At 39.2% G+C, this 25,294-nt stretch overlaps 2 protein-coding genes and 1 long non-coding RNA gene across 12 annotated transcripts in view; all 3 read right to left on the bottom strand.

The window, feature by feature from the left end:
- Positions 1-1,062: 1,062 nt before the first annotated feature.
- On the bottom strand, positions 1,063-3,413 carry LOC128031831 (zona pellucida sperm-binding protein 3). The gene is made up of 8 exons (XM_052620312.1): positions 2,842-3,413; positions 2,497-2,615; positions 2,305-2,408; positions 2,055-2,232; positions 1,579-1,696; positions 1,417-1,499; positions 1,268-1,356; positions 1,063-1,191 (listed from the first exon to the last, which is right to left on the bottom strand). The coding sequence occupies exons 1-8, from the start codon at positions 3,376-3,378 to the stop codon at positions 1,112-1,114; spliced, it is 1,308 nt and encodes a 435-aa protein (XP_052476272.1). The 5' UTR covers positions 3,379-3,413; the 3' UTR covers positions 1,063-1,111.
- Positions 1,063-25,294, bottom strand: part of LOC128031824 (zona pellucida sperm-binding protein 3) — a 38,563-nt gene continuing 14,331 nt past the window's right edge. For 2 of the 10 annotated variants that reach the window (XM_052620289.1, XM_052620287.1), the window contains exons 2-9: positions 11,933-12,076; positions 11,602-11,720; positions 11,411-11,514; positions 11,160-11,337; positions 10,083-10,200; positions 9,921-10,003; positions 9,764-9,856; positions 9,510-9,691 (exon numbers count right to left, since the gene is read on the bottom strand). In XM_052620289.1, coding sequence (XP_052476249.1) covers positions 9,511-9,691; positions 9,764-9,856; positions 9,921-10,003; positions 10,083-10,200; positions 11,160-11,337; positions 11,411-11,514; positions 11,602-11,720; positions 11,933-12,076 — 1,020 coding nt within the window. In that variant the 3' untranslated portion in view covers position 9,510. Of the gene's footprint in view, positions 1,106-9,509; positions 9,692-9,763; positions 9,857-9,920; positions 10,004-10,082; positions 10,201-11,159; positions 11,338-11,410; positions 11,515-11,601; positions 11,721-11,932; positions 12,509-25,294 lie in introns of those variants that run through there. The other 8 variants (XM_052620292.1, XM_052620288.1, XM_052620290.1 and 5 more) reach the window with 8 other exon arrangements.
- On the bottom strand, positions 21,790-24,074 carry LOC127933135 (uncharacterized). Its single transcript, XR_008147443.1, has 3 exons — positions 23,903-24,074; positions 23,251-23,283; positions 21,790-23,157 (listed from the first exon to the last, which is right to left on the bottom strand). It is a non-coding gene; the product is annotated as an uncharacterized LOC127933135 (long non-coding RNA).

The raw sequence follows: 25,294 nt of genomic DNA, 5'->3' as shown, positions 1-25,294 counted from the left end.
CTTGGCAAAAGAGATGGATTTTTAAATCTAGATTTAAACAGAGGGCGTGTCTGAACATTATCAGAAAGGCTATTCCAGAGCTTGGGAGCCAAACGCAAAAAAAAAAGAAAAAAAGCTCTACCTCTTTTAGTGGACTTCGCCATCCTAAGAACTACCAGAAGTCCAGCTTTTTGTGACCTCAAGGAGTGTGATGGATTGTAGTGTGGTAGAAGTATAGACAGTAAAAGAAATGGACACAGCGACCCCATTGGAACTCAACTGAGACAAGTGAAGCCCATTTTTAGCGTTTCTTAGCACTTCCGTTTCTGAAGCGCAGACTCAAACGAAGCTTGACAACGTCAGCAACCTGTCTGACAGATGTAAATCTTCTAGTAGCTGTGCGTGCAAACTGCCATCGTTAATCTTGCAGAGACGTGTGGTTATGGCGATATCGTTAGCTTATTTTTTACAAAAACTGTTTCTACGGGGCCATAATGTAACATAGAAGGTAATGGAGCCCTTTATACATTGTCGTGTATCTTTAGAAATAAATGGACAAACGGAGTCTTTAAATGCCTCAGATGTAAAGTTATTCACTGTCAAAGAGACGCCAAAATGAATGGGAGTCAATGGGAATGCTAACGCAAGTGAAGTTCTGCTAAAAGATAGCAGCCCCCACCCGACTTCAACTTCCTTTCGAGTTCCTTGCCCCCTGGTTAGAAGGCTAGTTAGGTATACAGGAGCTAAACCATTAAGGGCCTTACAGGGGAGTAGTAATTTGTGACTGATATGGAACATAGATACATAGATGCCAAAGCAGACACTGTAAAATTGGGTTAATGGGGGGGGGGGGGGGGGAAATAGAGGACCTAGGATGGATCCTTTTGGCACTCCATATTTTGCCGGAGATAAATGAGAGGACTACATCTTTAAGCCTGCCATTGAATACCTGTATAGTTTTGTAATCAATCTGAGCTGCCAAATGCAGCACTAAGATGAAGTAAAACTAGCAATGAGATGAATCTAATCTTTAGAGAACAAACCCAGAGTTTTTAAACTAGACAAGAAGAGCAGAAGCAAGAACAAGGTTGTGCATTTATTGAAAGTCAGCAATAGGGTTTCCAACACCCATTTATTGAAGTCTTGCTAGAGTCTTCTGTCGCCCTTGAACCATTACAGGACCGAGTGAGGCCTTGCCTTCCCACTGAACACCTATTGAAAAAAGGCAAATCCCCAAGTCAAGTAGAGCACATGAAGTGTCAGAAGCGATCTTAAAGCAGCTACCTACCCCCAATAGGAGCATCACGTCCCCCTTCAGGACCACATGTTGAGTCACAGCAAGCACAAACCTGGTGGTTCCCATCAGCAGCAAGCCACCTGCAACAAGAACAATCAGACACGGCAGCTTCATCATGTTCTTAAGCAGCATGAACATACCCGTTGGAAAAGGAACAGGATTTGTGGAGAGCGTCACTGGGTGCAGAAGCAAGAGTGGCCTTCACGGTACACGTCATGTAGATCTGCAAGAGACACTGGTAAGGGTTCACAAATCCAGAGCAGATGGGAAGAGAACGCGGATTCAGTCAATATAGTACGTACAGAAGGACTGGATCCTCCCTGGAACATGAAAGCCTCCAGCTGGAACCGGATCTTGTCTTCCTGGGTCCGAGGCAAGAAGTGGGAGCTGGAAACCGTAGCCTTGGCATCCACAAGGCACCTGATAAAGAGAGGTTTACAGCCAGTTGCCCGCATTAATGTTTGTGGTTAACGCTGTAGTAGGGGTTTGTAGATCGAACCAATTCCGAGCCAGAGCACAAAAGATTGTGGGCAACATAAGCCATAAGAGTGCGCACAAGTCCACACTTAACCAAAAACACCAAGCCACGCTTCAGACAAATTTTAAAGCTCACATACCATTTACAGTAGGATGAACAATGGGACAGTCATTCTCAGCGATGCCAAAAGCACTTACCAAGAAGAGCTAAACCTATGGTCACTTGACTCAACCTAATTCTCAGGGATCGGGTGCTCACTGAACGAACTTAAACTGTTCTAGAGAAGGGACAGGACTTTACCCATGATTCTCAATGAAGGAATATCTCGGAACAGAAGTCACATCAGGTACTTGGGTGGCAACACAGCTGTCCACAAACACACGCAGGGGGACGTGGTTGTACACCTTCACAGATGCCTCAATATTAATAATGTCACCCAAGTAGTACACATTTGAAGGCCTCTGATTGGCCCAGTCATCTGCAAGAGGAAAGAACGGTTTAGGCACGGCCTCATTTCACAAGGCTTAAGATCTAAAGGAACTACACAAACCCATCATGAGCTTCATGGAGAACACCAAGACGTCTTCAGCAACCTCCATTGAGGCATAAGGAACCCAAGTTGGCCTCAAAGCATTACTGCTCACATTATGAAGCCTGTAGTTCAAGGAGATACCAAATAAACAGTTTTCCGGTTACATCACCACAAGAAACACTGCTTGAAGACATCCAGTCAGTCGCTTACCTTTGATAGTGGCATTGAATGCCAACAACTGCTCCCTCAGTACGAGTAATTGGCGTGCCAGCAAACGCCACAGGGGTGTAGGTAACAGCAAAGGTGTAGACTAGCTCATCCTCAGTCATCTGTAAGACACGGAAGCGGTTACCAAATGGGTTCGGTTCAACTACACTTAAAAATAAGGTTCAAGAACGGCATTTATAGCAGCCATAGAACGTTGGTTCCCCAAAGCAGCTTTCAGTTATCAGGCTTCAGAAACGGAAAGGTTCTGTGGAGGTTTAACATTCAACAAATACTAGTGAATAACCCTTGTTTTTATTGGTTAATCCAGTAAGATGTAACCATTCTTACCATCAGCACACTATTGCAGTCCTGTAGTGCATATTCAAGGATGAGCACCCCAGAGGCAGAGTCCTCACCAACAACAGCACAGCCTCCCATAGACAAACCAGATGGCTGGATCAGTTGACCATTGCCGAACATATCCTTCTTCACCTCCACATGAACCCGGTCCTCACTGCATTGAACAGCCACACTACTGGGAGTCACAGGTTTCCTCAACTGGAAGTTCACCGCCAACTCACGTTGCACCTCTGGAACGGTGGGAAACTTCCAGTCCAAAGGCTTGACTGGACCCTGCAACAGCTGCTTCTCCTGAAGACCAAGAGGGTCTTGTGAAAATTTTCTGTAGTCAAGACTCGGAAGCTGAGAAGCCTTTTGGAAAGGATTCAAGAACCCTTGAGAAGAAAGATCAGGAACTCTGGAAGCTGGTGCTGATTGCGGCTTTGTGTTGCTTGGACTTTGACGGAGTTTCAAACTTCCCAATGCACTCTTCAGGTCAAAAGCCACAATCACAACCAACACTAACACACCTTGCAAGAACCCCATTCTAACAAACTTTGGCAAAATGCTACAATGCACATCAGTGTTGGCTTTGCTATTTAGTAGAGCTTTGAATTAAGGTGGCTCCTCCCCTTTCAGGTTAATTGATTAACTTTGATTCTCCTCTGGGCTTGTAGAGTTTATTCATCCCAAATTTAGAAAAGTCAAGAACATCACTACCCAATAGAAAGCTAAGAATTTTGATGCATCCACAAAACCATCACATGAAACATGACGCTCTCTTGTGGCTGCTGGGATACATTGGAGATGTAAGTAAAATAAATGAATTATTTACCTAACAAATGATACATTTAGAACAATAAAATGGGTTGATTTGCAGAATCAATTTCATTGTTAACACTTTAACAAACATAAACAATAATGCCAAAATAACATTTTCTATGTAAGTTTGTCAATGCTGTCATATCTGTACAATATTTGTACAATTTAGAACATTTATTTTCTGAATGAAAAATATAGTTGTTTACAATGGGATATAATTTAGCTCTGCTGACAGCTGTAACTTGTTAAATCATCTAAACCAACAACATGTTAGACCCTATTCTATCTAAGATCTTAAAAGAGCTGGTTCCAGAAGTCATAGATCCTCTTCTGACTATTATTAATTCATCATTGTCATTACAGTAGGTTATGTATTAAGCCTCTCATCACGTGAGATAAATGTGACTCAATACAACAGTGGGACTACAGTAAAAAAGCTATTATCAATCTAAAAACACAGATGTGTTGCCATTAATGGAACTGAAAGGGTTCGTCTAATCCGAAACACACGTGGTCGTAGTCATGTGGTGAATCTGGCCAATCATGAAACAGCTGTGTCGTCATCAGCGCTCCTGCAGTCACTCTGGAGAAACTGTGGCGGCTGAGTCAGCCGGCTGCTCTCGAAACACTCTCGCCGTACTTTGTGGCTTCTGCACCGTCTCAAGTCGGACAAAATATCTAACCGGCATGCACTGCTTCAAGTCAGACTGCGCTCAGGTTGTGCACTACTGCGTGAAGTCGAACGCACCTTCAATTTATCGTTTCCCTCTCAAACGTGATTGGATTGTGCAGGCGCCTGCATGTCAATGTGAGAGGAAGGGGCTTAATACTGTCACTCAAATGAGCTGAATTTTAGTTTTCCTTCTTTGTATGCTGACCTAAACACAGCTGATTAGCTGATTTTCATTATTATTTTCTCTTCTATGCTGCGTGTATAACATGGTCAGGTTCAGAGGTGTGTCAGAACTTTGCTATATTGCCTTCTTTGCTGGTTTAGGTTTATTGATTTGATTGATGAAAACAAGAGAGAAACACACAATTGTTAGGTGAATTTTCTTTTCTGATATTACACATTAATGTAAGCTGAGCATTTGCTTCGTTCTTCAGTATGCAGTGTCTTTAACACAGTCAGGTTCAAATGTGGGTGAAAAATATCCATTATAACTCTAGCAGAGGTTTGTCAGAACGTTTCCATTGTGCTATTGCCTTGTGGGCAAGTGAGAAATGTTAAACAAAGCAATATGCTAAAAAGTACTTTCAACTCCTTTTACATTATCCAAGGTATTAACATTAACATTTTTCATAACTCTTTGTAGGGCGTTTCTGTACATAAATGTTAGAGTTTTTAGAAAATGTACTCTTGATACTAAGTACTTTTAAAAACAAGTACAAATACTTTGTACATTTACTCAAGTAATGAAGCTGTGTACCCTGTCCTCCTCTAGTTAGAATTGACCTGCTCTTATCAGTTGATCGTGGTTGTATCTCTCTATTAGCGCTATTGGATCTTAGCGCTGCGTTCCACAATTTTGACCACAACATTCTTTTGCATAGACTAGAAAACTTTGTTGGCATTAATGGAAGGGCATTAGCATGGTTTAAATCATACTTATATGACCGCCATCAATTTTTTAGCATTGAATGAAGAGGCATCATATTGATCACAAGTACAGTATGGAGTACCACAGGGCTCAGTACTAGGGCTGTTACTCTTCACGCTTTACATGTTACCCTTGGGAGATATCATCAGGAAACATGGTGTTAGCTTTCACTGTTATGCTGATGATATTCAGCTCTATATTTCTTCTTGGCCCAGCGAAACATACCAATTTGAAAAACTAACGGAATGCATAGTCGATATAAAAAACTGGATGACTGGTGATTTCTTACTGCTAAATTCTGAAAAAAAACAAAGGTGTTAATTATAGGACCTAAAATCTCTGCATTGAATAACCTGGAACGCTGTCTAAGACTTGATGGCTGCTCTGTCAATTTTTTGTCATCAGTTAGGAACCTAGGTGTGCTATTTGACAGCAATCTTTCCTTAGAAAGCCACATTTCTAGCATCTGTAAAACTGCATTTTTCCATCTAAAAAATATATCTAAATTATGACCTATGCTAAGATATATTTTTGTCGTTGATATGGACTACGCTTACGAGAGTAATGTTCACTGTGAAGCTTACACTGTGATGTACCTGAGAGAAAACAGAGATGATAATCTGATCTTCACCTGTAAGAAAAAAGTATTTTAAAGTTTGTGGTTTTACAGAACACCACAGTTATATATGACAAGATAATAAGGCCTGCAGTTAGGAAGAACATCTTAAGGAAAATATAATTATATTTTCTTAATGATTTTTTTCCTTCTCAAACCTTGTCTGTGGTGTAAAAACACCCCTGGCCAAACGGGGTGCATCTCTTCCCCTCTTTGATAATTACTGTAGTTACCATGTTCTGAACATCACATCCTTTCTTTTCTCCCCAGGTGTAATCTATATATCTATCTATCTATCTATCTATCTATCTATCTATCTATCTATCTATCTATCTATCTATCTATCTATCTATATAAATATAGATAACCACCTATATATATATATATATATATATATATATATATATATATATATATATATATATATATATTTATAGGTGGTTGAATACAAATATTTGGACATTATTTATAAAAATTACCTCAAGTTAGCACCAGCAAGCTTGTAAGCTAGACATTTAGCATCAGCTACGATATTTACTTATTTTCAGTACCGTTCTGAATAAACATTCATGTCTGTCTAACGTTACTCGTCTAAAAAAAAAGCCTCAAGTCCAAATATTCATTTTTCACCAATTAACTGTTTGACAAACACTTCCTGCTTCGAGATCTGAATTTAAAAAAAAATATCAAACATGCTCCGAAGTCCCAATCTGAATCAACGGAGTCGCGAACATGCTCCGAAGTGCCGATCTGAATCAACCGAGTCGCGAACAGGCTCCGAAGTGCCGATCTGAATCAACCGAGTCGCGAACATGCTCCGAAGTCCCGATCTGAATCAACCGAGTCGCGAACAGGCTCCGAAGTGCCGATCTGAATCAACCGAGTCGCGAACATGCTCCGAAGTGCCGATCTGAATCAACGGAGTCGCGAACATGCTCCGAAGTCCAGAAGTCCCGATCTGAATCAACCGAGTCGCGAATAGGCTCTGAAGTCCCGATCTGAATCAACTGAGTCGCGAACAGGCTCCGAAGTCCCGATCTGAATCAACCGAGTCGCGAACATGCTCCGAAGTCCCGATCTGAATCAACGGAGTCGCGTTGTAATAAGAGGAGTGAAGTTTCCTACCGCTCTGCTGTGTTTGGTCCTCAAGCGCGTCTGACGCTCCACGGCGCGTCTCCGCCCCTCACACGTGCGTTTACAGAGCTAAATTAATCATCTTTGCTAATTATTATACATTAACTTCATTGTCAGCTTCAGGTACTTCATTTATTATTGTTCAATGAACTGTTTGAAACAAAAAAGGTTGTATTTCAGTAATAATTCTAAATTATCAAAATAAAATATATAAAATAAATAATAAAAAATATGATTTTCAGTTACAATAGTTAATCCTAAATTCCGACATTAATAACTTACTTTTAGCAACATCAGACGCACCCGCTCACAAGATCTCACTATTCTTACTTCTGTAGACTCACACTAAATGGTTCATTTGAATCAGTGAGTGGTCGACTCCAGAACAGCTGCAATCGGATCATTCTAATTCGTAAACGAATCGTTTGGTGCGATTCGCGATCCGATTTAAAGGCTTATTTTGAAAAGACTCAGTTCGTTCATGATGAATCAGACACCGCTTCTGAGTGTCGGAGCACGTGATATATTATAGGGAGTAACGATATGTTTTATGAAATGTAGTGAAGTTAAAAGTACGATCTTATGCTTTGGAATGTAGTGAAGTAAAAGTAAAAGTTACTCAAAATAAAACTACTTCAGTAAAGTACAGATACTTGAAAAATGTACTTAAGTACAGTAACGAAGTAAAGCTACTCCGTTACTGTCCACCACTGTAGCCACCAGATCCAGTCTGTATCCAGATAAGATGGTCACTGCAGTCACCCAGATCCAGTACGTTTCCAGACCAGGTGGTGGATTAGCTTCTAGAGAGGACCCCTAGTTCTGAATATCAGCAGAAATCTGACACAATCTGACTTTGCTGCAGTCTGGAACAAGAGGGCGGTGCATCCACACGCAGCAGCTAGTCTCGCTTGTGTTTTTTGTATTGTAAGTCTTTTCCTTACTGAATTCTGCCCACTGAGCCCCATTGATTTACAACAACAACAAAATACACTCATTACTTGCACTACTGACTGTTCTTTCATACAGAAGATTCCGTTTGCACAGTGGAACATTTTTCCATGCACTTATTTTTTCAAATATCCATTGCACAAAGTGCAAATGTTCATAGCTCTGCTTATAGTGTAAATACACTTATCACATAATAAAGCGGTCTGGTATGTTCATAGTACACCTATTTGTCTATCATGCTGATAGCATTTAAAAAAAAAAAAAAAACAGGAATTTTCTGAAAAATTAATACAAGACGTAGTCAACCAGATGAACACTCTTAACAGCAATTATATAATGCAATCACACTTGTAACAATATTTGGTAGTTCTGTATGTTGTTTAAGGGTTAGCATCATCTGAGGTCTTCTGATGGCTTGGCATCATCTCTTCTCAGGTGTTCTGGATCCAGACTGGAGCTTGTGTAAACCTTAGTTACCACAGGATGTAAATCTCATGGCAAAACAGAAACAAAGACAGCGTAGATGCTGTTCTAACAAAGTAAAATTAGTTTAACCAAAGCCAAATAATAATAATGCACATTTGATCAGATACAACTGCAGTCACAAATCATGAGATGCATTATACAAATGCTTGGCAAAACATGTTTTTAATCTAAATTTAAACAGTGTGTGTCTGAACCCCGAACATTATGAAGGCTATTCCAGAGTTTGGAAGCCAAATGCATAAATCTCCTTAAGTGGACTTTACTATCCTAGGAACTACCAGAAGTCCAACATTTTGTGACCTTAGAGAGAGTGATTGAAGCATGGTATAAGACTAGTTAAATGAGCTAAATAATTTAGGGCCTTAGTCAAGTAATAATTTGGAACTTAAACAGATCTTAATAGGTGGCCATTGCAGAGACTGTAAAATTGGGAGGGACGATCAGAATTTCTTGACATGGTAAGCATTTTGGACTAGCTGTAGCTTATTGAAAATGCTGGACAACCAACTACTGTAGAAGTGCAGTACAATAGTCTAGAGGTTCTGATTGCATGAACTAGCTTTTCTGCATCAGAAACCGCTTTCAAAAGACAAGTTGCGGTCTAATATACCACCCAGATTTTTGGCTGTAGAGAAAGTAACCGCACAGCAATCTAGTTGCAAACTGTAGTTGGTGTACCTTTTTTAGGCCCAGTAAGTAATAATGGACTAATCAGAGTTTGAGAAAATTGGTCATGCAATCCTTTACATTAACACACGTAATGTCATCTGGTCTCGTTGAGATCTAAGTGGCAGCTAAACCCATATTTTCTAATGTTACCAAGGGGCAACATGTATATTTAAAATAAGACCCCAAGATGGATCCTTGTGGCACTCCATATTTTACTGGTGATAATGGGACCACTACCCAAGTAAACAAACCAAATTGTAGCGATTGGACTGGTAGGATCTAAACATCTTTGAGCCTGCCCTTGAATACCTGTATAGTTTTGTAATCAATCTGAGCAGGTCATGATCTATGGTGCCAAATGCAGCACTAAGATGAAGAAAAACTAGCAATGAGAGGAATCTAATCTTTAGAGCACAAACCCAGAGTTTTTAAACTAGACAAGAAGAGCAGAAGCAAGAACACGGTTTTTGGTTTATTGGAAGCAATAGGGTTGTCCCCATTTATTGAGGTCCACCTAAAGACTTCTGTCGCCCTTGAACCATTACAGGACCGAGGGAGGCCTTGCCTTCCCACTGAACACCTATTGAAAAGAGGCAAATACCCAGGTCAAGTAGAGCACATGAAGTGTCAGAAGCAATCTTAAAGCAGCTACCTACCCCCAATAGGAGCATCACGTCCCCCTTCAGGGCCACAAGTTGAGTCACAGCAAGCACAAACCTGGTGGTTCCCATCAGCAGCAAGCCACCTGCAACAAGAGAGGAAGATCAGACACGGCAGCTTCATCATGTTCTTAAGCAGCATGAACATACCCGTTGGAAAAGGAACAGGATTTGTGGAGAGCGTCACTGGGTGCAGAAGCAAGAGTGGCCTTCACGGTACACGTTATGTAGATCTGCAAGAGACACCGGTAAGGGTTCACAAAACCAAAGCAGATGGGAAGAGGACTCTGATTCAGTCAATCTAGTACGTACAGAAGGACTGGATCCTCCCTGGAACATGAAAGCCTCCAGCTGGAACCGGATCTTGTCTTCCTGGGTCCGAGGCAAGAAGTGGGAGCTGGAAGCCGTAGCCTTGGCATCCACAAGGCACCTGATAAAGAGTGGGTGAAAAGTAGGGATGGGTATCGTTAAGGCTTTAACGGCATTACTACTCCTACCGATACTGCTTAACGGTCCAGCACTAAAAACGGCTTTCAGTAGCACCGCTACTAAAAAAAAAAAATAAAAAAAAAAATCCCATACAGCTATCAGCGGTTCCTTCATCTTGGTTGAGTTTTCAACATTGTTACGGAAAAGGGGAGGAAGTTACATGACCTGCAGTGCACTTGCGACATTCTGAAAAAAAAACCCGCTTCCATTACGAGCGCGCATACCGTGCGCCTACATTTGAAATAACGAACTTGAGTGATATGTGAACGGCCCCTTGCCCTCATGCGTGTGTGTGCACCGTACACGCGTACTCCGCGGCGCGCATGACAGATCTCACAGACAAGCATCTTAATATGATCGCACATTAGAAATGTTTGGTGAGATAAGATGTGCACGATAACATTAAGAAAATCCATAGTACATTAATTTTTTCCCTCCAGTACCGAAAGCAGAACCGATACAGTCAGATCTTATGGATACTACGGGCTTTCATAATTTAGCCCCGGGCTATTTTAATACCGGGTTTCGGTACCCATCCCTAGTGAAAAGAGGTTTACAGCCAGTTGCCCGCATCAATGTTTGTGGTTAACGCTGTAGTAGGGGTTCGTAGAGCAAACCAATTCCTGCCCAGAGCACAAAAGACTGTGGGCAACATATGCCATTAGAGTGCGCACAAGTCCACGCTTAAACCAAAAACGGAAACGCCAAGCTACGCTTCAGACAAGTTTTAAAACGGTCATACCATTTACAGTAGGATGAACATTGGGACGGTCTCAGCGACCGTGAAAAGCACTTACCAAGAAGAGCTAAACCCTTGGTCACTTGACTCAACCTAATTCTCAGGGATCGAGTGCTCACTGAACAAACTGAAACCATTCTAGAGAAGTGACAGGACTTTACCCATGATTCTCAATGAGGGAATATCTCGGAACAGAAGTCACATCAGGTACTTGGGTGGCCACACAGCGGTCCACAAACACACGCAGGGGGACGTGGTTGTACACCTTCACAGATGCCTCAATATTAATAATGTCACCCAAGTAGTACACATTTGAAGGCCTCTGATTGGCCCAGTCATCTGCAAGAGGAAAGAACGGTTTAGGCACAGCCTCATTTCACAAGGCTTAAGATCTAAAAGAAACTACACAAACCCATCATGAGCTTCATGGAGAACACCAAGACGTCTTCAGCAACCTCCGTTGAAGCATAAGGAACCCAAGTTGGCCTCAAAGCATTACTGCTCACATTATGGAGCCTGTAGTTCAAAGAGATACCAAATATATGGTCATCCAGTTGTAACACCACAAGAAACACGGCTTAAGACATCCAGTCAGTCGCTTACCTTTGATAGTGGCATTGAACGCCAACAACTGCACCCTCAGTACGGGTAATCGGCGTGCCAGCAAATGCCAAAGGGGTGTAGGTAAGAGCAAAGGTGTAGACTAGCTCATCCGCAGACATCTGTAAGAGACGGAAGTGGTTACCAAATGGGTTCTGTTCAACTACACTTAAAAATAAGGTTCAAGAAGGGTGTTTCTAGCAGTTCCCCAAAGCAGCTGTCAGTTATCAGGTTTCAAAAACTGAAAGGTTCGGTGGATGTTTAACATACAACTAACACTAGTGAAGAACCCTTGTTTTTATTGGTTAATCCAGTAAGACGTAACCGTTCTTACCATCAGCACACTATTGCAGTCCTGCAGTGCATATTCGAGGATGAGCACCCCAGAGGCAGAGTCCTCACCAACAACAGGACAGCCTCCCATAGACAAACCAGATGGCTGGATCAGTTGACCATTGCTAAACATATCCTTCTTCACCTCCACATGAACCCGGCTCTCACTGCATTGAACAGCTACACTACTGGGAGTCACAGGTTTCCTCAACTGGAAGTTCACCGCCAACTCACGTTGCACCTCTGGAACGATGGGAAACTTCCAGTCCAAAGGCTTGACTGGACCCTGCAACAGCTGCTTCTCCTGAAGACCAAGAGGGTCTTGCGCAAATTTTCTGTAGTCAAGACTCGGAAGCTGAGAAGCCTTTTGAAAAGGATTCAAGAACCCTTGAGAAGAAAGATCAGGAACTCTGGAAGCTGAAGCTGATTGCGGCTTTGTGCTGCTTGGACTTTGACGGTGTTTCAAACTTCCCAATGCACTCTTCAGATCAAAAGCCACAATCACAACCAACACTAACACACCTTGCAAGAACCCCATCCTAACAAACTTTGGCACAATACTACAATACACATCAGTGTTGGCTTTGCTATTTAGTAGAGCTTTGAATTAAGGTGGCTCCTCCCCTTTCAGCTTAATTGATTAACTTTGATTCTCCTCTGGGCTTGTAGAGTTTATTCATCCCAAATTTAGAAAAGTAAAGAACATCACTACCCAATAGGAAGCTAAGAACGTTTTATCTGTTTAATACAGATAAAAGAGGTGATGATTTTTGCCACAGACAACATTACCCTTAAGATTAGGCAGGTCCTTGAGGGTCTATCATCATCTGACTGCAGTGACATGAGAAATCTGGGTGTCATTTTTGACAGATCGATGTGTTTTAACAGTCATGTTAAGTTTGTGGTTCGTACCTGTTTTTTTCCACCTCAGGAACATTGCTAAGGTTAGATCTATGGTTTTTAAAAAAAGAGAGGAAGATGCTTGTTCATCCTTTTATTTCTAGGACCAGCAAGAGATCACACATTACTCCTGTGCGTAAGGCCCTTCATTGGCTTCCTGTTGGATATGAAATTATTACATTTAAATTAAATTTATGCATTTAGCAGACGCTTTTATCCACAGCGACTTACAGTGCATTCAGGCTATCAATTTTTACAAATCATGTGTTCATGTGGATATAGAGTGCATTTTAAAATTCTGGTCATTACTTTCAGAGTCTTGCATGGTCAAGCACCCTCTTACATCCAGGATCTATTGCATATAAATACTCCATGTGGGTCTTTGAGGTCTTCAGGCCAAGATCTTTTAATTGTTCCCAGAACACATCTTAAGACAAGAGGTGACAGTGCTTTCTGTGTTGTGGCTCCAAGGCTCTGGAACTCGCTCCCTTTTTTGGACAAGCTTTTAATTAACAATATGATTTGTTTGTTATTGAAGTTTTATGGAATTTATAGTTGTAGTGTTGTACTAGGTGTTTATTTGAACAGTTGTTATTTTATTTTATTGTCTATTTTTATATTACTGTGCAGCACAGTATTATTTAAAATTATAGTATTTTCTCTTCTATGCTGCGTGTGTAACATGGTCAGGTTCAGAGGTGTGTCAGAACTTTGCTATATTGTCTTCTTTGCTGGTTTAGGTTTATTGATTTGATTGATGAAAACAACAGAGAAACACACAATTGTTAGGTGAATTTTCTTTTCTGATATTACACATTAATGTAAGCTGAGCATTTGCTTCGTTCTTCAGTATGCAGTGTGTTTAACACAGTCAGGTTCAAATGTGGGTGCAAAAAATCCATTAAAACTCTAGCAGAGGTTCGTCAGAACGTTGCCATTGTGCTATTGCCTTGTGGGCAAGTGAGAAATGTTAAACAAAGCAATATGCTAAAATGATGAAAATGACTTAATTTTACTTTCAACTCCTTTTACATTATCCAAGGTATTAACATTAACATTTTTCATAACTCTTTGTAGGACATTTCCGTACATAAATGTAAGCACTGTGGCAGTAGTAATGGAATATTTCAGAAAATGTACTCTTGTACACTTGATAATAAAGTACTTTTAAAAACAAGTACTTCATTACTTTTACTTAAGTAGACATCTGACTTGTACTTGAGTAAGAGGTATCTGTACTTTTACTCAAGTAATGAAGCTGTGTGCTCTGTCCGCCTCTGGTTAGAATTGACCTGCTCTCTTCATCTGATTGTGGTTGTATCTCTCTATTAACGCTATTGGATCTTAGCGCTGCGTTCCACAATTTTGACCACAACATTCTTTTGCATAGACTAGAAAACTTTGTTGGCATTAATGGAAGGGCATTAGCATGGTTTAAATCATACTTATATGACCGCCATCAATTTTTTAGCAGTGAATGAAGAGATATCATATCGATCACAAGCGCAGCATGGAGTACCACAAGGCTCAGTACTAGGGCTGTTACTCTTCACGCTTTACATGTTACCCTTGGGAGATATCATCAGGAAACATGGTGTTAGCTTTCACTATTTTGCTGATAATACTCAGCTCTATATTTCTTCTTGGCCCAGCAAAACATACCAATTTGAAAAACTAACGGAATGCATAGTCGATATAAAAAAACTGGATGACAAGTGTTTTCTTACTGCTAAATTCTGAAAACTCCAGCAAGTCCAAAATGTAGCAGCTAGAGTTCTTACTAGATCCAGGAAGTATGACCATATTAGCCTGCATCAATACTGCACTGGCTCCCTATTAAACATCGTATAGTTTTTAAAATCTTGCTTCTTTCTTATAAAGCCATCAATGGTTCAACACTTCAGTATTTGAAAAAGCTCTTGTTAGATTATAGTCCTCCACATCCACTGCGTTTTCAAAACTCTGGCAACTTGGTTATACCTAGAATATCAAAGTCAACTGCGGGCGGCAGATCCTTTTCCTATTTAGCGCCTAAACTCTGGAATAACCTACCTAACATTGTTTTGGAGGCAGACACACTCTTGCAGATCAAATATAGATTAAAGACCCATCTCTTTAACCTGACTTACACATAACACACTAATACGCTTCTAAAATCCAAATCCGTTAAAGCATTTTTAGGCTGCATTAGTTAGGTAAACTGGAACCGGGGGCACTTCCCATAACACCCAATGTAGAAGAATGGCATCTACACTAATATTAGTCTGTTTCTCTCTTATTCCGAGGTCACTGTAGCCACCAGATCAAGTCTGTATCCCCATCAGCTGGTCACTTCAGTCACCCGGATCCAGTACTTATCCAGCCCAGATGGTGGAGCAGCATCTAGAAAGGACCTCTACAGCCCTGAAAGACAGTGGGGACCGGGACAGACCACAGGAAACAGATGATTCTTCTGCACAATCTGACTTTGCTGCAGCCTGGAATTGAACTACTGGTTTCGTCTGGTCAGAGGAGAACTGGGCCCCCAGCTGAGCCTAGTTTCTCCCAAGGTTTTTTCTCCATTCTGCCACCGATGGAGTTTTGGTTCCTTGCTGCTGTCGCCTCTGGCTTGCTCAGTTGGGGTCACTTCATTTACAAGGATATCGTTGACTTGATTGCAAATGATTGCACAGATACTATTTAAACCAAACTGAGTTGAATGGTGACATCACTGAATTCAATGATGAACTGCCTTTAACTGTCATTTTTCATTATTGACACACTGTTTTCCTAATTAATGTTGTTCAGTTGCTTTGACACAATCTGTTTTGTATAAAGCGCTATATAAATAAAGGTGACTTGACTTGAAAAATTATTTTTTATTTTTACTTAAATTGCACTGCTTTTCTCTTTGATTATGGATGTTTCTGTGCAAGCCACCCATGGAAAACATTGGCTGCACAACAACAAAAACATTTTTTTTTTTTTTTTTACATCAATCCTTTGTTTGAACGGGACGCTGCATATACTGTATGTTTGGGATTAAAGCAATAAATTACTACAATGAAAATTTGCTGATAATGTGCTCACCCTCAGGTCATCCAAGATGTAGAGGAGTTTGTTTCTTCATCAGCTTTAGAAAAATGTAACGTTGCATCACTTGCTCACACAGTGAATGGGTACCATCAGAATGAGAGTGGTTTCATTGCGGAGCAAGTGATGGATTTGTGATGGACTGTCAAGGCATATTGGGAAACACACTAAAAATGATAAATTATATTCGGTGACGCGAGGACAAATAAAATTGTCCAATTGAATTTAGCCAACATATAGAAAGCAATTAGTTCACAACATAAGATGCATACAAAATATCTGCAGAGCTTCTGGGAAGTGGGTGTTCAAGTGGAACTCTTGGCAGAAGAATTTATAGCGTCATGGGCAACAGATTCAACTTAAAGGTGCTGTAGGGAACTTTTGTAAAAAAAAAATATTTTTTACATATTTATTAAACCTGTCATTATGTCCTGACAGTAGAATATGAGACAGATAATCTGTGAAAAAAAACAAGCTCCTCTGTCTTCTCCCAGTGGTCCTATTGCCATTTGCAGAAAGTCATGCGCTCCCGGTAAAAAACAACCAATCAGAGCTGCGGTCCGTAACTTTGTTTGTGTTCAAAATGTAGAAAAATGAACATAATAAGTGAGTACACCATGAATCCATTTTCCAAACCGTGTTTTTGGCTTGTCCTGAATCACTAGGGGGCACCTATAATAAGTGTTTATATTCGGACTATTTTAGATTGCTTCGGGGGTACCGCGGCGGAGTAACCCAGTACCTTTGTGATTCTTCATAGACATAAACAGAGAGAAGTAGTTCCGGCTACGATGTTCTTGCGCAAGACGCAAGCAGTTCTGTTTATTAACCGCTAGAGCGTCAAAAATTCCCTACTGCAGCTTTAATTCTTTAAACTGAGCTTAAACCAAGTTCACAGTAGGTTTCTTTAAAGGTTTTTTTTTTTTAAATGTCCATTGCACTAGTGTAAGTGTTCATAGTTCTGCTTATAATGTACATAGACTTATCACACAATCCAGCTTTCCAGTATGTTCATAGTACACCTATCGGTCTATCATTTGTCTATCAAACAGAGAAACAAATAGAGACATAATTATGTTGGCTTGGCAACAAGCCACCATACTGTTATGCTATTTAAACTTCTTCTTCTTCTTCTTCTTTTTCTTATTATTATTTTTCTGACAGAAATTCTAAACGCTACTCCTCCTAGGGCTTTAAAGCCACAAGCCCCAAACTCGGCAGACACCCAGCTAACACAGTTACGTTGTGACGACGTAACTGGACCAGACCATATTCGTTGCAGCGACGTCCCAAATAACGTTCCAGCGACGTAACTTTGTGATTCCCATATCCGTCGTGGCGACGTTATAGTGGAACGTCGCTGGAACGTGAGGAGTACGTCCCAGCGACCAAACTGGCACGTTATGAGAACGTTCCTATAAAATACCATATTGGTCTCAGCGACGTACCACATAACGTTCCAGTGACGTAACTTTGTGATTCCCATATCCGTCGTGGCGACGTTATAGTGGAACGTTGCTGGAACGTGATGAGTATGTCCTGACGACCAAACTGGCACGTTATGAGAACGTTACTATAAAGTACCATATTGGTCGCAGCGACGTACCACATAACGTTCCAGTGACGTAACTTTGTGATTCCCATATCCGTCGTGGCGACGTTATAGTGGAACGTCAATGGAACGTGAGGAGTACGTCCCAACGACCAAACTGTCACGTTATGAGGACGTTCCTATAAAATACCATATTGGTCTCAGCGACGTACCACATAACGTTCCAGTGACGTAACTTTGTGATTCCCATATCCGTCGTGGCGACGTTATAGTGGAACGTTGCTGGAACGTGATGAGTATGTCCTGACGACCAAACTGGCACGTTATGAGGACGTGACATTACAGGATCATATTGGTAATTCATATTTTCACCTCACCATTACCTTGAAATACATAAAGAACTAATAAACTCAATCCATCTCTGGTGCAAAAAATAAACCTTATGAAATCTAATTGTAATCTAATTATAGGGGATTCATAGTTAATACATTAATTACATACATGCAATGCAAACAAATACAAAAACATTACATTCTAGTATAAAATGGACACAAACACACTGCATTCATTCACAAATCAATATTTATTCTGCACTACTTTGTACAAATACGAAGCCAAAACATTTTGAACATCGCACCTGTTCTTTAAACATGCAAAATGTCATGAGCACAGAAAACTAAACACATCAATTCATAGATTACACAATATAAACAATAGAACATTTTTGTCTTAAAGATGGGGAGATGGTTAATGACGTTATTAGTGAAAATTAAAAATAATTATCAGTAAACTTATTGATACAACATAATTTAGTGCAACAAAAAATACATGATAAATAGATATGAAACAATTCAGCAGATACTGCACAGAGATACTGCACAAAGTAAAACTGTGAGCGTCATATATGAGGCTCCTGGTATAAATGTCTGGTGGTGATGTGCTTTAATTACATGGCATGCAGGAAAACATTTAGGCTAATTCATGCGCACGATTTTCTATTTCATTCCCTCGATTTGCTAAAACGTGTACACTATTTATACATCAAGAGAACAAATTAGTAAATTGTGCATACGATTTAGCAAATCAATGAAATGTAAAAGTAATCGTGCATGTTTTAGTACATAGAGGGAACGAATTAGTAAATCATGGACATGATTTCTTTCTTTTTCTTGCATGTCATGATCAGGGCTCTGTGCTCACTATCAGAGGATAAACCTAAACAATAAAGCAATTACCAAAGAACCATAATTCTTGAGCTTCTCAGAAGAAAAACATTCATAAAGCGTAAAGATATGAAAAATGAACAATATAGAGATTTCTAGCATCTCTCCTGTATTATTTGTCCCACCCGAAAAAACAATTTTTTTAAGAAAATGAGCATATCGACTTTCTCAGAAGAATCTGTGATTTGTGATTACTGACTGTGGAGAAGACTCTTTCAGACAGTGCTGAGGAGGCAGAGTTAGGTGCTGGACAGCTGATAGAGAAGAGGAAGAGTGTGTTTCTTACCCCAGCAGCAGAAGACAGGCTCTTCTGAGGGAAGGACAGGAGGCTTGATGCAGTGTTGTGCTGTAGAACAAGGCTTCTTCTCAGCACCTGATCTTCTTCAGAAAAGAGTTCCTCTAGTGTAGAGTCAGACACTCAGACTTCTTGCAAACTGGAATCTTTTAATAACATTTAGCATATTATTGTAGTCATGTTCATTGTTTTTATTATAACACATGGCAAGCTTATGAGAAAATTGTTAAACGTGTTCTTCCTCCTCTTCTTCATCCTGGGCCTGCACTGTCAACATCCTTCTCTGAGCTGAAAGGGAGGATCATCTTGTTAATGTTGCTCATGTATGTTCACAACCAGTCAAAATCTGGAATCTTTTCTTTATGGTTTTCAAGAGAAGTCTCTTCTGCTCACCAAGGCTAGATTAATTTGATAAAAAAAATTTTTTAAAGTAATTGTAAAAAAAAAAAAAAAAAAAAAAAGCAAACAGAAAGAAAGAAATAACAGTTTTCATACTCTTTTTTTGAATATACTTAAACATATTTATTGAAATAATTATGAGGCAAAGCTGAATTTTTCAGTAACTTTACTCCAGTCTTCAGTGTCACATGATCTTTTTCATATACTGATTTGCTGATCGGGAAGCATTGCTGATTATCACAAATCAGTGCATTTACATGCACCCAATCGCATTATTGCCGCTAAGATCAAAGTGTACATCTGTTCATGACATACATGATGTAAATCACATCTGCAGTTAGCTTACTACGGTTGTTAGTTCCACTGAACTCTATTGGTAAAGAAGGAACTTTTTGAACAAAGTTGGTTTTAGGGAAACGCACCCCATATTAGAAATGATTTCCAGCAAAAAATGTAATCTTTTGTAAAATTACAAAAGTCTTCTCTACCACTGGTTTTCAATTTTATGCATTCTTGCTATTAGCCAACCACCCCCAAATAAAATAAATAAATAAAATAAATAATAAATAAATATAACTGTAGTGTAGACAAAATGTTTGGGCAGCACAACTGTTCGGAACAACTGATAATAATCAGAAAAATGTATTGAGCAGTAAATCATCATATTATTCTGATTTCTGAAGATCATGTGACACTGAAGACTGGAGTAATTAATGCTGAAAATATAACTGTGCATTATAGAAATAAATTAAACCTTTAAAATATATTTAAAACTTTTGACCAGTTGTGTACATTGCCACATTTAAATGAAAACTCAACTTGTAATAATGCACACATTCTCAAAGAACTTACATTCTGGTGATTACTTCCTTCCCTCACTGCTGTCAGATCCCTTCAGTCATTCCCAGACATCCTTGTTTTTAATCTTTCCCTCAAATCTACAGAAACAAACATCATTTTACAGACAATTTGGATAAGTCACGAATTGCAATAGTTATATAACTATAATCACAATGCTAAATTATATATATATATATATATATATAATTATAAATATATATTGAATCGGCACACAAGTATCGGGATAGTATTGAATTGGCAGATTAGCATATCATCCCAGCCCTAGTTACTACAGTCAAAACAATGAAACTCTCTTCAAGAGCGCACAATAACTGATATTTAAAACTGTTAAAAGAAAAGGCTCAAAATATTGCACACATATAATACACAACAATATCTCTTCCTTTTGTGTTTTGAACATTTCTGTGAGTAATGCTACACGCTGTGACTCTGTGTTGCTTCAAGTGCATCATTCTGCACACTGGTTGTGTTTACGTGCTGCACGCTGTATAGGAGCCATACCCTTTCGTATTATAATACATTAGCACAATGATAGATTCTTGTTCTGTCCCATCTACCACATGTTGCTGCCTTCATTACTGTGCTATACATTTAAAAGAAATGTATTTTACACACACATACATTATACACACACACACACACACATATATATAGACGGTTTCAACGGCAACAACATTAAAAAAACGTTACTGCGCATGCGCGCTTTTGTGGACCTAACCTAACCGGTAGACTTCCAAATAGAATCAATAACAACAGCCAAGTCCCTCTAGAGTAGATATTTTTTGATTACAAACAAAATATGTTTGCTGCGTGGATCAGGCGGACTTAATGAAAATGCAAATTCATCCTTTGCCAGCAGGAGATGTTTTAAAGCATAGACATAAAGCGCGAGAAATAGAGGTTTCCCCAGTAACAGCTGTAAACAAAGCAGAGCTACGCTCATACGCTGCTTTATCAGGCATATAACATGCAAGTCCTCCTTCAGAAATACAACGATATAAAAACACCCGTGCCTCGTTTTGATGTTTAAACATATAAATGTTAGGAATTATTAAACGTGCAGTACGTAACGTTACTCATGTTTATTCAACGAAGCCTTTTTGAAAATCGATCAGTTTTAAAATTGTGGCGAGTCTCCAAAAATAAATAAATGTATGGGAACACATCCCGCAGCACAACCACCTGAGCCCAACTTCAGTCTACTCATCACCTTGCCTTTAACTGCGTTTGTAGAAGGCACCGCAGCCAGACCGATATACACAACACAGACTGGAAGTTAACTTAGGTCCAGGCGCGTGCATCCGATGAAACTGTCTAATATATATATATATATATATATATATATATATATATATATATATATATCAGTTTGAGACCAAAGTTTTGGACACACCTCCTCATTTAAAGAGTTTTCTTTATTTTCATGACTATGAAAATTGTAGATTTACACTGAAGGCATCAAAACTATGAATTAACACATGTGGATTTATATATGGAATTATATACATAACAAAAAAGTGTGAAACAACTGAAAATATGTCATATTCTTGGTTCTTCAAAGTAGCCACCTTTTGCTTTGATTACTGCTTTGCACACTCTTGGCATTCTCTTGAGCTTCAAGAGGTAGTCACCTGAAATGGTCTTCAACAGTCTTGAAGGAGTTCCCAGAGAGATGCTTAGCACTTGTTGGCCCTTTTGCGTTCTGTCTGCGGTCCAGCTCACCCCTAAACCATCTCGATTGGGTTCAGGTCCGGTGACTGTGGAGGCCAGGTCATCTGGAGCAGCACCCCATCACTCTCCTTCTTGGTCAAATAGCCCTTGATGCCTTCAGTGTGAATCTACAATTTTCATAGTCATGAAAATAAAGAAAACTCTTTGAATGAGAAGGTGTGTCCAAACTTTTGGTCTTTACTGTAAAATATATATTTTACAGTTTTTTTATATATATATATATATATATATATATATATATATATATATATACACACACACACACACACACACACTTTTGCACATCCTGTCATACCAGTGACTGGGTGTTACTGCAATAGACTTTGCAGCATTAAGGTTAACGATTAATCGATTATTTGTTCATTAATTTAAACGACGATCGATCATGGAAATGATTGAAAATTGACATCCCTACACAGAAGTATAGAAAATTCTACATTGATTTAAAATTTTTTTTGCAAAAAACGACACTGATATCGGATCAGAACTACTGTCTCTTCTCATAGTGACAGCCAATCACATTAGTTTTCTGGTATTGCATGCACTCGATTGGCTTGCGTCTGCGCTAGGGTATTTGCATAGGATGTTCTGACTGGAGGACGGCTGCATTGGCGCTTGAGAAGTCTTCAACTTCTATTTAGAATTAATTTCTAGAATTAATTTCACCATCCTTGACGTCACTTCATTTAAAAGTAAACGAGAGGCGTTGACGCCCCGTGTGATGGGGCGTTATATGTCTGGATACCGCTGCACAAATCTTTCAATCACGAGAAATGTAGTTCCAGCACGGCCTTACATCCATGACAGCAGAATGGTCAGGATGACCTGAAACACATAACCAACTGAAATCAATTTAAAAGTATTTAGGCTTGCCTGAGTGATGCTGAAACAACCAGGTTTAGTTTTTCACCCAGGAGAAACTGCTTCCTGTGGAACAGTCTCCATGAAGAATGACCTCTTGATCCTGGATCCTTGCTGCCATCCACGCAGAGATGATTTGGAGGATATGTGGTTGTGTCTAAAGGGTAATGAATCAATGTTACAAGAATACTGATAGCAGCACTATTGATCCTGTACCTTATGTAAATGTTTTCAGTACTGAACAAGTCAGGAACCAAATTAGTACCAGTTCTTGAAACCCATCTCTACTTGTAATAGTTGTCTTGTTGCTGCTGCCCAGACTGTCTCTTCCCCTGATGATAAATATATGTGTTAATTTTAAAACAATAAATAATACATTTAAATTACTAGGTGGTAACAAATATATTTCCTTATAAGGAACTCACTGAATCATGGACTCAACTGGTGGTTGTCAGGCCCTAAGAAAGTGAAAAATGTGTTTACTTTTTGTGAAACGAAAGTATCAGATCAATTTGAGAATTAAACTAGCATTAAAAAGCATGCATGTGAAAAACACCATTAACACCAATAATGAACAGATGACAGAATTTACAAGCCTGCCACTTGAGGGAGAAAAGGGGAAATTATTAATCCCACATAACGTTACACTGAACATGATTTCGGCAGCCTCGGTCTAATTAACGTTAAACTTTATATTTAACGTTCTATCGGTTTATATTCAAATTCACAGCATGGATAGCATGAGCATCATCAAGCTCGAGCAGCAGGTATTCAAACAAACTAATTAACGTTACTACGGTTAAAAATTAAATTATTAGAAAGTTAACACTGTATAGTTTATAGTGATAAATTTCAAATAATTTAAACTAGGTAAGGTTATATTCGATTTTATTTTAACAGTTACCGTTACCTTAGACCACCTCTGAGACTGCTTTTGAGCTAATTAACCAAACAGAGCATTTATTTATTAAATTGAAAGAGAAAACCTAGAAAAATACAAAACACTACTCCTCTTTGATGGCATTTAACGTTATATCAGTTAAAATCTATGAATAAAAGTAGATTTATAGGACTTACCTTTCCTCCGTGTCCGTCCGCTGGAAGTTGACCGTTACAAAATGACGGGCACGCGCACGTCGCGCACCTCATTCAGAAAGTGACGTGCGCTGCTAGTTTAAGGTTTAAATGTTAATTTGTCCCGTACTCTCTTTCATTAACAAACATTATCACCATTTGCTAAGTAAATTGTTTATTTTATTGTTAAACTGATGGCATATATATATATATATATATATATATATATATATATATATATATATATATATATATATATATATATATAATTATTTTACCATGCTTGATTAATTTTTTTGTATATTTCCCAAAGAATATGCTGTTCAAATGGTATCTTAATAATAATAAGACATCTAGTGCAATAATATTAAAAGTTATCTGAAGACCAGCTGACCACGTCGCTACAATGTCCCCAATGGGACTAACTAGCGACGTCTTTTGAGTACGTGCCCACGACGTTTCTGGGAAGTTAGCCAAGATTTTAAAAAATGGAACTTTACCACGACGTCCTTACAACGTTGCCATAAAGTAATGTCGCGCTGACCAAATGACGACTAACTGGCGACGTCCTCACAACGTTCTGTGTTTGCTGGGAATCAACCGAGTCGCGAACATGCTCCGAAGTGCCGATCTGAATCAACGGAGTCCCGAACATGCTCCGAAGTCCAGAAGTCCCGATCTGAATCAACAGAGTCGCGAACAGGCTCCGAATTGCCGATCTGAAAACTTCGACCAAAGAATGTAAAAAAATAATTCTATTTCTCTAATAACTCTAAATGTATCTCTACAACTCTATGAAAGACTCAGATCACGTATCTAAAAATAAATCGCTATAGTAAAAGAGAAATAATAAGAGGAGTGAAGTTTCCTACCGCTCTGCTGTGTTTGGTCCTCACGCGCGTCTGACGCTCCGCGGCGCATCTCCGCCCCTCACACGTGCGTTTACAGCGCTAAATTAATCATCTTTGCTAATTATTATACATTTACTTCATTGTCAGCTTCATTGTTCAATGAACTGTTTGAAACAAAAAAAGGTTGTATTTCAGTAATAATTCTAAATTATCAAAATAAAATATATAAAATAAATAATAAAAAATATGATTTTCAGTTACAATAGTTAATCCTAAATTCCGACATTAATAACTTTTAGCAACATCAGACGCACCCGCTCACAAGATCTCACGATTCTACTTATTTGTTTATCTACTTATTTGTATTTTTCATTCTTTTATTATGTGTTTTATGTTCTGTCGCTGTCATTCTGTTGTACTGCGGAGCTTCTGTCACAAAAACAAATTCCTCGTATGTGTAAACATACCTGGCAATAAAGCTCATTCTGATTCTGATTCTGATTCTTCTGTAGACTCACACTAAATGGTTCATTTGAATCAGTGA

The sequence above is a fragment of the Carassius gibelio genome, chromosome A17, assembly GCF_023724105.1.
Source record: "Carassius gibelio isolate Cgi1373 ecotype wild population from Czech Republic chromosome A17, carGib1.2-hapl.c, whole genome shotgun sequence".
NCBI lineage: Eukaryota > Metazoa > Chordata > Actinopteri > Cypriniformes > Cyprinidae > Carassius > Carassius gibelio.
Note: the sequence above shows the minus strand (reverse complement) of the source record. Positions and strands in the feature narration are given on the sequence as shown.